This window comes from Rhinatrema bivittatum, chromosome 2 (genome assembly GCF_901001135.1).
Source record: "Rhinatrema bivittatum chromosome 2, aRhiBiv1.1, whole genome shotgun sequence".
Taxonomy (NCBI): Eukaryota; Metazoa; Chordata; class Amphibia; order Gymnophiona; family Rhinatrematidae; genus Rhinatrema; species Rhinatrema bivittatum.
Genome location: NC_042616.1, coordinates 648715632 through 648730949, shown reverse-complemented (window position 1 = coordinate 648730949; position 15318 = coordinate 648715632). Strand labels below are relative to the sequence as shown.

The window sequence follows — 15318 nt, the reverse complement described above, 5'->3', positions numbered from 1 at the left end:
AGTGGCAGTCTTTTCTGCTGCTCCATTTAGCAGATTTCCTTTTATTTTACCTCACTAGCACTATGCCTCATAAAAGGAAAGGGAATGTTTGGGTTTTCCCTTCCCAACCCTGCATTTCCTCAGACCAGTGATCCATCTTTGAATATGCTGTCCCTACCCTGGATTTGAGGGCTTCAAGTCCTGCTGGCATGGCAGAGAGAAGAGCTTCGTTTTCACCTGGGGAGGTGTCCTTGAGCTCGCCGGACCCATGACCACTACCGCTGGCTTCTCCTCTGGGCATCACTGATACTGCTGAGATGCAGTCTCAGGTGGAGGGAGTTGCTGGTGTTCACTCAGATTGGGTCCCGATTCCTTCCATTGCCTTACAGCCAGAGGCTCCCGTAGAGAAAGGAGCGATTGGTGAAGTCTGTGTGGCTGGATCTGCAGTTTAAGTGTTTCAGCCCTTTTTGGAGATTAAAAAAAACAGCAGTGGTCACTCTTGAGTCCCTTTGGGACTTAATTGCAGGTATGTCTCTCACATTCAATGAACAGTCCCAGCGCTTAGAGACTGTCTCTCAAAGGTTGGACTTAGTTGCAAGAGACCATCAGCAGATACTTCAGGAACATTCCTCTTCTATCCAGGTTTTGAGTAATGATATTAAAAGTTTGCAAGATTCTAATGCTGCAAATATTCAGGAGTGCATGGCTTCCCTGAGAAGGCTGGAATCCATTCTGAGGCATTTGAATCTGCGACTGCTGAATTTTCCTAAAGTTCTTGATGAGTTACCACTAGTTACATTCAAGAGCTACATGTATGAAGTTCTTAAAATTTCTTCTGATATCGCTCCCGCTATAAAGATCTTGTTTCTTCCTCAGAGAGTTTTACTCAGCCTTGTCCCTCTAATAATGTGATGGATCTTTCTAATTTATCTGAATATTTAGAAAATTCTAATGTGGAGGTGACTGAGAGATCTACCTTGCTTGTGTCCTTCTTTTCTGAGCAGGATCTGAGTCTGGTTATGAGGTTGTACTTTAAGAGTTTAAACGTTTCCTATCTTGGGGGCATGGTCCGAATTTATCCAGACCTAGCCAGAGCTACTCAATTACGCCGCAAAGCTTTCCTGGTAATGCAGCCTGAAGTTATTGCATTAGATGCAAGTTTCTTGTTATGGTATCCTTGTAAATGCATAATTAAGTTGTGATAACACTTATATTTTTTTAGTCCAGAACAGTTGCAGGAGTTCTTGAATGTCAGAGCGACAGGGCATGTAATCAATTTGTAGATCGAGTGCGTGGGTTATATTAAATTGTGAATGGCGAAACTCAAGCAGCATTTCTGTATTAATATGTTCTTATTGCTCTCCTCTTTTTTTTTCTTTTCTACTCTCCCCCCTCCTCCTGTTTCTGTGAAAAAAAAAGATTGATTTGTTTCTTTTTTTTTCTGTTACTAATTATACTAGAAATTTCTTTAATATTGTCTCTTAATTTATATTGCAAAGTTTATCTTTGTTATTTGTAAAGGCTAAAAAATAAAAAGTTAAAAAAAAAACCCAAAAACATTACCTTCCCTATGACAGTGAGCTGCTTTGCATGAATTTGCATGCGATGCTGCCATTAATATTTTTCCTGCAGTGCAGCACATTTTTTCCCGTTAACACTAACACAAGCACATTCATTACCATTAATACATAATAGCACAGCCTTTTGATGCAGGGTAATGTTCAACTCTTAGTTCAACCAATATAGAAAAGTGACATAGCACATGAGGTTTTCCTACCCCGTAGGTTCATCTGATTAATTCTGTGCAAAGCAGAATGCATAATCTGTACATAACAATGTTCTGTTGACAAAGCATCATTATTACTTTTTAATTCCTTTTGTAATTTCTTTCATGGTTTCAGGTCGCATGCGGGGTTCCTTGGTCACACTTCAGAGACTTGTGCAGCTTTTCCCTGATGATATCTCGCTCAGGAATGACCTTGGGGTGGGATATCTCCTGTTGGGAGATAACAGTAATGCCAAGATGGTCTATGAAGAGGTGAATTTCAGTTTTTACTTCCTCAATAAGAAGTTAATTCTAGTAATTCATCTTCTTGCTCTAAAGTGTCATGACCTAGTAACAGATCTCAAGTGAAAAGAAATGATTTATATCACTAGTAGGTTTATATGTCATATTACTATGCTCTATTTTGCAGTTCACAAGCTTATAAAAATTATTTTATGTGCTCTACCTGGTCTAATTAATAATAATGATAATTGGGTAAGTTTTAGTGGAACACTAAGCAAGGTTCTTATTTTCAATGTATTGAACTTTTACAACCTTAAAAAGGGTTTTATTTTCTTAGCTGTAGTTTATCCTAAAGAAAGGATAATTTTTATTACTTAAATTATATGTCAGGTAAAAGTCAATGAGAAAGATCAATATTAGCTTTTTTTATAAGTGCTTTTATATTATGCACATGTAAGATGTTCTTGAGCAAGAGATTATGATGTGAAACTCAGTAAGTAGACTCAGGTATATTATTAGAAAATATTTCTTCACAGAAAGGGTGGTGGATACATGGCACTGTTTTCCCACAAATAAGCAGACTGAATTAGCCATGCTCTCTGGGTCGTCCTCCTGGCGGCCCAATGCGGAACTTTCCCAAAGTATACAGGGCTGTGCTCTGTGTACCTGCACAGCTCTTCCCATGCAATTTCCCTCCTCTCATCAGTTTTCGTTTCTCCCACGCAGCTCACAGTCACAGCTAACGTTCTCTCATGCCCTTCTCTCTTTTTTTCTTCTATTCTTGACTTTTTCCACACAGTTGTGTACCCCCAAAAAGTACTTTTAAGTTCTACAATGGCTCCAAAGGCACCAGGATTTAAATTCTACCAATGTGGAATGACTGAGGAGCGACCCATCAGGCTCCTATCCATCATTCCTCACAATGCTTGCCTATTCAGAAATCCAAAAAGTCGGTACCAGATAGATCATCTTCTTTGTTGGAACCCCAGCCAAAGTGCAACTGGCTCAAGACTCCTAAAAAAGACATGAGCAGAAAGGGTTCGGGAGATAAACCCCCAAAACACCTTAATGCATCACAAAACCTCTCAGCAGTACCGGTGGAGTTAAAGAAGAATAAGCACGACACATACGGCTCAGAGGGATGGTCGATGCATGATGCATCTACTCTTTCAATGCATGACGCGTCTACTCGTTTGATGCATGAAGCGTCGAATCGATCAACGCTTGGAAAACCAAGTCATCTGAAGCATGGGGCATTGAGTAGACTGACTCAAGACGCATCAAAGCGTACGACGCCAGAAGACCAACGACGCATGAAGCAGTGCATCGTCCGAAACTAGTTCAAACACCGACACAGTTAGAGACCGCGCATGTGTCTAAGGTTAGCAGAAGGATGAACACTCAGTCTGTACACTCTTCTTCAATGCCATCAAAGCGTCTAAAGATGAAGAACAACTAAAAGGGGGTAGTTGTCATTGCAAAGTAGATGTCCTCAGAAGATACTTCCTCTCCCTCGTCAAGAGGCAGTATATACTCAGGTCTATCACAGGTGTCAAAAAGTAAAAGTGAATGACCTCAATTGCAGGAGCTCTTGATAAGGTGACATAAATCCTGCCAAGAGCCTCATGTACGATCAATCTCAAAAAGAGCACCAGTCTTCGCCATCCTGCTGGCAGCATTGCCAAGGAAACCCCCATCTAAAGTTGCAGGGACAGACTGCCATACTTCCCTACCCAAGGGAAGGAAAGCAGCCTCGCAGGCAATGTCTCAAATCTCAGATATTCTGACCAACGTTTTGCATAAATGCCAGACTCCTCTCATGAAGAGATTCCTTCACACGAGTCTGAAGACAACATCTCTACAAGGTTGCTACTCTCCCCCCCCCCCCACCCCCAGTAGATGAAGGGGCAGAGGAAACCACTATACAAGATGTTAGTCCGATGGGCTCAGAAGGAGAACTAAATGCCCCTGCCTCTCCGCCAGCACCTCCATCTACAAGGATACCTTCAGATCCACCAGAAGGAATGCCCAAACTGTCTTCACCTTCCAAAGACTTAACTTATTCAAAATTCATAGAAAAGGTAGGGTCCTTCCTAAAAATTGAAACAAAAAGGCTACCAGATCTGAGAGTGGAAGTGTATGGAATATTAAAGATCTTCGATATTCCATCAGAGCCTACAGCCCTTCCTCCACATGCAGTGTTAGAGGACATTTTGGATAAATCCTGGACTTCACCTTTCTCAAATCCTGCTGTTTCCAGGAAGATGGATTTAAAATTTAGGATACATAAGTCTGCCCACTATGGAGCACATGCTTTGGTAGTCATTGAATAGGCAATGAAAAAAGTGAAGAAAACAAGACTGTACTCTAAGACACCACCAGGTAGAGACAGCAAGTACCTAGACAATTTTGGGAAGAACATGTTCCAAGGTGCTATGCTGAATTCCAGGATTCAGAAATACCAATTCTTTATTTCTTAGTAACTATATGAGTGTTTGCAAGGCTTATAATCAGAAATTCCCTCTAGTGTAGATGGACAAACGCAAACTCAAATAAAGTCAGACATAGAAGAAGGCTTACAACATCTGCTCAGAACAGTCTATGATGAATTTGACACTTCTGCAAGAATGTCAGCAGTCACCATAGCAGCCTGTATAATTGCCTGGCTCAGAGCAAGTGCCATAAGAGACAATGTCCATGAGAAGCTGGCTGACCTCTCTTGTAAGGGGCATAACCTGTTTGGAGACAGATTGCGTGAGATGGTGTTGCAATTAAAAGAACAAAGTGTCCCTTGCTTATTAGGGATGTGAATCGTTTTTCTGACGGATGAAAATATTGTGCGATATTTTCTCATCTGTCAGGTATCGGGGGGGGGGGGGGGTCCCCGAAAGTGATAGGAAAACCCCACAAAATTTTCATGTGGTTTTCTTATCGTTTTTTTTTTGGGGGGGGGGGGGGCGGGAAGAAAGAGCACACAGAAAAACAACCCCCAAACCCACCCCAACCTTTTAAATCGAATTATTTAGAATCCCCCACCCTCCCAACCCCCAAACAAATTTCTCTAAAGTACCTGGTGGTCCAGCGGGGGTCCCAGGAGAGATCTCCCGCTCTCGGGCCGTCGGCTGCCACTATTAAAAATGGCGCTGTTAGCCCTTTGCCCTTACCATGTGACAGAGGCTATCTGTGCCATTGGACGGCCCCTATCACATGGTAGGAGCCAAAATGGTGCGGGCCGTCCATTGCTCCTACCATGTGATAGGGACTTTTCTTAATCATTGGTCCAAAACACCTTTTCTTATAATTAAATGGTTTTTCAATTTTTCTTGTTGTTTTTGGAAAACTTTTTCATAAAATTTGAAAGGACTGTACTTCCCTTTTGCTCAAGCTGATAAGGTTCCAGAGTCTGGAATCCGACGTGCACACATTTCGCTGAATTGCTGGCTCAGGGACTTCTCAGGATGACTCGTAAAGTGCTGCTCTATGAATTCTCCGGTTATAGAAGATTTCTACATTTGTACTATTCAATAGAAGTTCAGTTCATTTATTCGGACCAGCCACCATTTTCTGACTTGACCTAAATGCTGAAGTCAGGGAGAGAGTGAAATAAGAGCATACACCAAATCAGTTAAATAGCTGGTAATTCGAGCCCAAAAGCATTTAATATAGATGCAGGCCCAAAATAAATGAGTAAGGAACCCAGCTTCCCGCCTACATTTCACACCGAGAGGAGAGTTTACAATGTGGGAATGAAAAGTTGCAACAGTAGACGTATGGGCCCTCCAAAGAAACTTATGCTGCATTTCCCTTCAACAGGGAGCTAGTAAGCCCAAAATTTCCCTCACCATTCCATTTCTCAACCAACCAAGGGAGAGGATCACAACCGGTGCGACCCTTCAACTGCTTATAGTAATAGGACAAGGATGGTGGGTGAACCTTGCTGAGCCCAAACACTACTTCTAAGGTGAGAAAGACCTGCAGTTGTAAGAACCTTGCATCCAAGGACTTTATATAGTGTTGCAGCTGGTAGTAAGTAAAGTAGTACTGTTGGCCTAGGCCATGCAAGATCAGAGAGCGGCAGCAGGGTGCCCGTCGGATCAAGGACCTGTCCCAATTGGTCTACCCCCTTAGCCTGCCAAATTTGAAAACCCACTGATTGTGTTCCTGGAGTAAAATCAGAATTACCCCTAAGCGGCAATAAGTATGTGCAGACTGTCGGTAATCCCAAGACCTTCATAACTCTGGTCCAAGTACACTGAATAGGGGCATAAGGACCCTGAGCCCCGGTGGTGGAGTATAGTTAGCAGTTGGACATTGTAAAACATAACGAAGGTCCAACAGGTCCACAACTGTGTTTTCAACAGATAAATTCACAAAATAGGATTGACCCAGGAGCCACTCTCTAATAATGCACATATTGCAGGCCAGATTTTAGACACCAAGGTCTGGGACACTCAGACCACCACCTCCCCATTTATCCTGTAATTGTGTAAGGGAGATACGAGCCTTTTTATTTTGCCAAAGGAAGCGCCGTAACGCCGTCTCTAGCAACTGTAGGTCCGGCCATTTAAGGAGCAGGGGTAGTTTTTGAAAAACATACAACCATTTGGGGAGTATGGTCATTTTAAACAAGTTGTTTCTCCCATTAAGAGATAAAGGTAACTGCGCCCAGGCTCTCAGCTTATCTTGTATCTGTTGAAGCAAGGGAGTGATATTATATTGATACAATTTGGAAAGTTCTGTAGGGATAAACAACTCCAAATATTTAATTTTTCCCTCCGCCCAGGCCAGTGGAAATAAACCATCCCAACTAGTTTTCAACGTATCGGGGAAACCCAAGTCTTCAGATTTGTCAGGGTTCAATTTCAAGCCTGAGAAGGACCCGAATTCTTCAAACAAATATAGCAAGGCTTTCAGAGACCAGGGAGGATCTGTCAAGAATACTAAAATATCATCCGCAAATGCGGCATACTTAACAGTTTCCTGTTGAAAACGCAGGCCCTTTACGTGTTTATTAAGCTGGATAGCATGAAGCACTGTTCTAATTGCAGTACAAATAGAAGAGGAGACAGGGAGCAGCCCTGCCTCGTATCTTGCTTCAGTACAAATGGGTCCGACTGATTACCATTGACCAAGATAATCTCCTCTGGGTTGGTGTATGAAAGACACACGGCATCAAAAAAGAAACCAGTGATCCCCGCCCGACTAATGGTGGATAAAAGATGGTTCCATTCCACCGTATCAAAAGCCTTTTCAGCATCAAAGTTGACTGCCAAGCAAGGTTCGCCCATGTGGCCACAAAGTTCAAGTGAGGATTTTCCTGATATTAGTAAGCCTGTAACGCTTCCTCACAAAGCCCACCTGCCCTGACTGTACCAACTGGGGAAGGAGGGTAGCCAACCGGTCATCTAGAATTTTTGCTAACAGTTTCTGTTCAACATTTAATAGGGATATGGGCCAGTATGACGATACTAACATCGGGTCCTTCCTAGGATTGGGGATGAGTGTAATATGAGCCAGGTTGGTATGACTGGGAAATTGTCCCACCTGAATTAAGGTGTTATATGCCCTGGTCAGGGGAGGAGTGAGGTAATCACTGAGGCATTTAAAAAACTCCGCTATATAGCCATTAGGTCCTGGAGCCTTATGTCGCTTCATGTTTCGAATGGCAACCCTTACCTCGTCTTCAGTTATGGGGCTACTGGTCCTGTGTTAGGCGTGGAAGTTCTAGGGGGGCTGAAAATGCTTCACTAGCGGAAGTATCAGAGCTTCCGGTAGTATATAAGTGCTGATAGTAAGCGCGGAAGCGCTGCAATATATCTGGGGTAGTTGTTAATGTCTGTCCAGAGGCAGTACGCAGTGCCAAAACATGACGGGGGGCTCTCTGACCTCTAATTAAATTAGAAAGCAACTTACCCGATTTATTACCATATTGGAAAAGTCTGTATTGATAATAAAGAAGGCCTTTTTTTCACCCGCTGATGAAGTAAATAATTCACCTCACCCTGTAAGGTGAGATAGGCCTCCTTATTTTTACGAGTGTTCGCATTTGCTAAGACCCTCTTTGCCTGGTTCAATTTGGCTGTCAGGAGAATTAAATTCCTATCCAACAATTTTCGCCGCTTTACTACATAGGCAATAATCTCCCCCCTCAGGCCCGCCTTCGCCGTATACCAAAAAAGAATAGGGTCCTCCATATGGCCTTGATTATTTTCCTGATATTCAGTCCACTTATCTCTCAGGTGGGGTTGAAATTTGGCATCATCAACTAAATAATAAGGATATCGCCACACATACTGAGTTGGTGGAGTTAATGCCGCATCAAATTCGGCCCAGACTGGAGCGTGGTCTGATATGTGAATCATTTCTATCCCAGTCTCCCGAAGCTTAGGGAAAATGATGAGTACTGATTAAAATATAATCAAGCCGAGACTTAGAATCGTGAACCCTGGATATATGAGTATACTCCCGCTCCATAGGGTGTAAGGTGCACCAGGCATCAGTTAAGTGGAGCATACACTTCAAAAAGAAAATCCCATTATCCAAGGGAGCGCGGGCTTGACTGGTTGACTGCTTGTCAACCTGTGGGTCTCTCAAGGAATTCAAGTCCCCTCCCAAAATTATTGTATGTGTCAGATAGGGGAGAAATTGAGTGTAAATGGTCCTGAAAAAGCCTAATTCTGGGCTATTGGGGGCATAGACATTACAGTACACAGTAATCACCCCCTGATGTTCAGTGACCAGGATAAGATACCTCCCTTTAGGGTCCTTAATTTCTTTGGTCACGTGCAGGGGGAGTCGGTTATTAATAAGAATTGCCACCCCAGCCAAATAAGTAGAAGCAGAAGCAAAATACACCTTACCAACCCATCGCTGTCATAATTTCAGATGCTCTTGATCATTCAGATGCATCTCCTGCAGCATCACTATATCTGCAGACTGCCTTTTAAGCGACCTAAGAATTTTTGTTCGTTTAATAGGAGAATTTATGCCACTTACTTTCCAGGTAATCACTCGGTATCTACCCTGAACCATGGAACTGGGAGTAGGCCCTTACCAGAATTAGTATAGCCATGTGTATGACATGGAGGCCGTCCCAGCTAGGACCTCCACACCAACAGCCGAATACAAGCCGTGGCTTAGGAATCTGTTCCGACGACCTGAACGATCCAGATTGACAATAATACTTTAACCAATACCATAGTATCCCCCCTACCTCCCCTTCCCCAGTCCCCCCCTGATGTTCAATCTCCTCCCGGATTCCCACTTAGCTATCTGCTAATAGGAGATGGATAACGCAGACATCCCCCCCCCAAAAAAAAAAAAAACAAAAAAAACAAAAAACCATTGCTGCAACAGGTAACAGCTTAAAGTGAATTTTCAGAACAACAAACACGCAACCGTAGAATTCTGGATACGGCCTGCAAAAAGAAAGGAGAAACAGTAGTATCCAAGGGCCGTAACAACTACAAGCTGACTCGGGCTAAATTGTAGCATAGCCATCCATAGGAACAAAAATAGAGGACTGTGCCAGTCAGCAGCCAACTGAGGGTGGCTCCTAAGAACAGGGACAAAAGTGGTACAAGGTGTAGCCGTAAAACTAGCCGAGGGCTTCCAGCCCTATCGGTACTCCTCAAGGAAGGTGCGGCCGGTGGAATTGATGATCCCGCTCTCTTGCCGTTAGCTTCTTGGGTGGTAAGAAAATGCTGCGTCTCGGTCTCCAGCCAGCGGGCTCCTTGCTCCATTGACAACCTGATACGAGCAGGATAGACCAAATGAGGTCTCTTACCCAGAGCATAAAGTTTTGAACAATAGGGAGCCATTTTCCTTTGCTGCTGAGAGAGCTGTGCTGAAAAATCTTGAAATATCAAGACCTTCTGGTTTTCGTACTGGAGCTCCTTCCCTGTTCGCAGGGCCCGCATAATTTCTACCTTGTGGGCAAAATTGAGCAACTTAGCTATAACTACCCTGGTCTTAAGCTGACTATCCTTTCTGGGCCCCAGTCTATGTGCCCTCTCAAGATGGAGCAGTCTTAACTGCAGCGTGAGGGTTAATTCCCGAGTGAGCCAGGTTTCCAGCGTCGGGGCCAGGTCTCTCTCATTCAGGAACTCGGGCAGTCCTACCAGCCGAATATTAGAGCACCTGGACCTGTTTTCCAGGTCTTCAAGCCTCTCTTCCTGCTTCACCGTTTTAGCTTTCAGCTGCTGAAGATCGGTCTCCAAATCGCGATGGCTATCTTGGAGATCAGAAACTCTTTGCTCCAGGTCTGTATAGCGCAGTTCAAACCCCGTAATTGCCACGGCCAGCTCAGTGAGTTTATTAGAAATGTTAGTAAGTTCCAGCCAGCGTTCCGATCAGCATCGGGTCAGGTAGCCCCGCCTCCTCACCTGGCATCGGGTCAGCCAGTTTAGGCTGCTCTTGGACTTTGTCCTTTTTTATAAGGCGGGTCGCCATGAGCCTTCCCCAAACATTCCGGTGTTTATCCACAATATTCTCCCCGCCAGGTAATAATAAAGTTTGGTCACAAAAACAGTTAATTGAGGCGGATGAAAGATGGAGAGATCACCTCGAAGAATGTCCACTATCCCGCACGGCAAAGCTGCACTTTGTCTCCCCAAGGGAGATATTTAATAGAGGAAGCTCACTCCATCGGCCGCCATCTACACTCTCTTAAGATGTCCATCTACACTCTCTCTTAAGATATCCCCATATTGAATAGCCTTGTAATTGATTGTAAATAATCCTACTGCTCTGTACATAAGTTACCTTTATATTCAACTGCTTTGTCTCATACATATTTCATTTAGGCATTTAGGCATGTATTCTGTTAATTGCTTCATATGTACCTGTTCTCTTGTTATTTGTCAAGCGCATATTATGTGCAGTTTAACGTTTACTGTAAACCGATGTGATATCCCTGATGAATGTCGGTATATAAAAACCCTAAATAAATAAATACATTTTGGCCATGTTATTTCTTACTCTGCCCTGCTCGCCAACAGTCACGGCCACCTGTTACCGTCAGCGCTGCAGCAGTCCTTCTTCAGAGGCAGTCGGCCGGCAGAGGCCCTGCCAGGCAGAATCATCACAAAACGCCATTCGGAGCGCAAGATTAGGCTGTTTAGTGGGGGCGAGTCGCGGCAGCGGCCGCCATTTTGGCCTGGTCTTGCCGTGCTTTATTACATATCGCCCCGGCTGCATTCATTCGGCTTCTACAGTGCCCCAAAATCTCACCGTGGGGAGCCTGGGCCCTTCAGACTCCCGGCTTCCTTGCTGGTGACGTCATCACGGGAAGTCGAAAATGTTAAAAAATAAACACACTAACTTCTGTTTATTAACTGCCTTGCTGACTATTAAAAGCACAAACACACTAAATAATATACCCCAATAGTTTACTTCTCTCGAATACTTTAAAAAACATTTCCCATTGCTTGACTGGGAGCCAGTCTAAGGCACACAAAACTGGGCTGATACCTTTGGATCTACTGGTCCCTGTTAATATTCACAAATATTCACAGATTTCAGGGTGTAACAAGGAAAGCTCAGATACACTGAATTGCAGTAATCAATAATTTTTATTGCTAGAGCTTGGAGTATGATGTGATAATCTCATGGGTCTAGATATGGTTTGAGCCTGTGTAGCATTCTTAGGTTCCAATAAGATTTTTGAATTACCTCTTTTTATGTGAGTATTAAATAAGAGGAATCTATCAAACGTTACTCCTAGGTTTTTTGCAAGAATTGAAATTGGAATATTCTGTGAGTGAAAAGTAAAGATAGGAGGAGGTGATAGATTTAGGTTCTTGCTTCTGTTTTGGAGATATTTAAAGCCAGTTGGTTATGAGAAAGCCATATCTTGATTGCAGTTAGCTATATAGTGATTAGGCCAAAAGTGATAGTAAAGTCTGATGAAACCAGAAAGAAAAACTGTATACCATCAACATAGATGTGAAAATGTAGTTCAAGCCAGAGAGAAGCTTAAGTGTGGACATAGGTAAATGTTAAACAACCTTGAGGTACTCCTGTTTCAATTTGATACCAGGGTGATGACTGGGAGTTATATTTAACTTGTACTTTGTCATAGAAATATGACTTAAACCATTATAGAAGAGATCCTGTAATTCCGATTTGTCTCAGATGTATTCTTAATATTGCATGATCTATAGTGTCTAAAGCTGTTGATAAATCCAAAAACACCAACAAGAAGCTTTCCCCGTTGTCAAATCCTTGCTATATAATATCTAGACTTGGTCTTGTTATCAGTTCTGTACTGTGTTTTTGGTGAAAACCAAATTGGTATTGGTCTAGGATGCTATTGTTGTTTAGAAAGTCTTGTAGCTGGTTTACAGAACCAGGTCATTTGGGTCCGCATTAATCTTTTTCAACTGAGGTTGGATGGAAGCTTGTTTTAATGCAGGGGGAAGGATTCCTGAGGAATCGTTTTATTCTAAAGAATAATATAGAGGTAGATATTGAAGGACCCAGTGAGCGAGTAAGAATTTTAATTGTTATCTTTAGGAAATAGCTGAACCTAACTGACAAGGTTTTAAGTTGAATTTTCACTAAATCTAGCCAATCAAAATTTAACTGGTTAGATTTAGTAAGCTGTGTTCCCCACCCAAACTTAACTGATCAGTGCAGAAAATCAGGCACTAGCCTGCTAAGAACGATGCCCTCCTACCCCCCTAAAAAAATTCAAAACAAGGCCACGATCCCCCCTCCTGGCACTCCATAAGCCTTAAAAAAGAACAAAACCCTTCTAGCCTGTAATCATTGTCTGCCACCTCCTTCTTATAAATGCATAATCTTAAAATAAAAATAAGGCCAACCTGTGATCTCTTTTCTGCATCCCTCCCTCCCAGCAATGGAAAAAGCATTAAAAAAAAAAAAAAAGCCTAAGAGACACTCTGCCCCCTCTCATTCCCATGATTTTCATACACCACTTCCCACATGACTCTCCTCCCATACCCTACTAGAGTGAGTCTTCTCTACGTTGGGGGCAGTTCAAGTGACTTTGGAGGGGGGTCCTAACTTGGGAGGGGTAATGGTCTAACTTTCTCCCACTAACTTAACCTAACCACACCCCTAGGCTCGGCCAAAATTTGAGTGGCTAAATTTCATAGGTTAGCCCAGTTCATTTTGAAAAGCTTTTATTCAATTGGTTAAGTTCTTAGTTAGCCAACCAAATCTCTTTGAAAATTGACCTAACAAAGAAAAAAAAAGGGGCCTATGCTGCTTAGCGTGTGTTAAAGGTAGCATGCACACTTAATTCAGGTTTGGATGATATTAGTTTGTACATGCAGAAATTAGCACATACTTATGATGCACTTCTACCTCTTATTAGCACAGGTTTCCCTTTAGTGGTATGGCATTAATGGCTTCACAAAGTCAGCTTGCTAGCAGTATGAGTCTGAGTTCTCTATGCAGACCAGCCCCTATATGGGAGGTCAAGGTAGTGAAGTGCATTAATGTAGTTTACCAACCCCCTTTGGGAAAGGGTTGTAAGTCTGAATAAAAAAGGCTGCACCCCTGTGATGCAGTGAGAGAGTCAGAGTCAGCCTTAGAATAGGGCTGAAGGTGTGTAGGTTTCTTTCCTTACAGAGGACATTTAGAAGGCCTTATCCCTTCACAGCAGGGAATCCCAAAAATATAGCCCACAGTCCGCATTCGGCCTGCCGAGCTAATTTTGATGGCCCTCCATGCTTTTCATTGGTACAGTCAGATCTGGCCTGCCGACAGAGTGTTGTTGTTTATTTTTGAATGCATTGGTGCACAGAAAGGCTGGCAAAATCTGCTGTCAGGGAGGCCAGCTCCCACTAGCAGGAGAAGAGGCAGGCTCGCAGCTGGCACTGAAAAAATCTGTTGATGGGAAGGCCAGGCCCCGCTAGCTGAAGAAGAAAAGGCAGGCCAACAGTGCCAATGAGAGCCACTGGTGGCATAGCCAGGCTCCGTTCCACCAGCAGGCAAAGAAGGTTATGGGGCCTTGTGTGGTCCGTGGCCTTCACTGTGTGACCCTGTGCCCAAGAAGCTGACTGAGATAGAGGCTACGTATGTGTTTGTAAATGGAAGGATATTACATGCAAATGAGGCTTTAGCATGTTCGCTGAAATTGGCATAGTATACTTTTCTCCACCTGCTATTTGCCTCGAAGCTGAAATCTTTACCATGTGCACAAAGGCCTAAAACGTTTAGCTGCCTCTGGAAATCTCAAATGTTATCCACCCAGAAGTGAAAGTTCCAGTTGCCACACGGAATTTCCTCTCCCCCTGAACTCCTGCTGTCCTGATGACAATCTGCCCTCCCCTCCCTAGCACTAAACAATCTGCTCCCTCCCCTCTGTTAGCACCATCTGATTTCCCTTCCCTGAAAGCTGGACAGACTGGGTAGGCCATTTGGGTCTTTGTCTGTAGTCATTTCCTATGTTACTCTGATATCCATCCCAGAGGAAGTTTCCTCCATCCTCACCCCTCAAGCCCTTTCCTATATCCTTCTTTCCCCACTAGAAACCCTGACACCCCCCCCACCCCCATCACTCAAACACACGTACACTCCTGCAGAATGAGACTTACAAATCCAGAGGGTCCCCTATCTTCATGGGCAGCATAATCAGGAGAGCCCTCCTAGCCACTCTACTGCAGCTGATGAATGAGGTTGCCAAGCAGCATTTCATCACATGATAGATGGAGCACCACCTAGTGGCATCATTCAGGAACTGCAGTGGTGTGGCAGGAGGGCTCTCATCCCCTGGGTGCATAAAGATGGCTTCTATCCAGAATGGTAAGTCCTCATTTCAGAGAGTGAGTGGATTGTGAATGCTTCTTCTTGGGGAGAGTTGGAGGGAGCTCGGGGGGGGGGGGGGGGGGAGGCGCATGGAAATTAGGAGGGTTGGTGTCTGATGGATGACAGGGAGTATCAGGTGATGGAGGAGGTAGAAGGCAGATTCCTTCAGGGGGAGAAGAAATTCCCTGTGCTAACTGTTCATTTCGCTTCAGGCTGGTCAGCACAGTGGATTTCCAGGGGCAGGTAGCATGCATGCATACTTTGAATTAACATGCATGCTGCTATTATGTTCATGCTCTGGAGATAATATTTTTGCATCTACCTGCTAACGTTTTTGACATGCATGTTAAATTTCTACCGACATATATTCTAAATTCTTTTAGCAAAAATGTTATTGCATAGACCCCAGAATATAAAAATTAATGTATTTGGGCAAAAGATAGAGAGACAGGAATAGGAACAGATGAAGAGGCAAGAGAGCCAAGAAACAGGCAAGCTGATATTTTGAGCAATTTAACGAGGACTTCTGCTTTAACACCTAAATAAGATTTTCC

General features: G+C 43.5%; 1 protein-coding gene across 8 annotated transcripts in view; it reads left to right on the top strand.

Moving 5' to 3' along the window:
• ASPH (aspartate beta-hydroxylase) overlaps positions 1 to 15318 on the top strand; it is a 508516-nt gene that overhangs the window by 421336 nt on the left and 71862 nt on the right. For all 8 annotated transcript variants that reach the window (XM_029591373.1, XM_029591374.1, XM_029591372.1 and 5 more), the window contains one exon: positions 1881 to 2017. In XM_029591373.1, coding sequence (XP_029447233.1) covers positions 1881 to 2017 — 137 coding nt within the window. The remainder of the gene's footprint in view (positions 1 to 1880; positions 2018 to 15318) is intronic.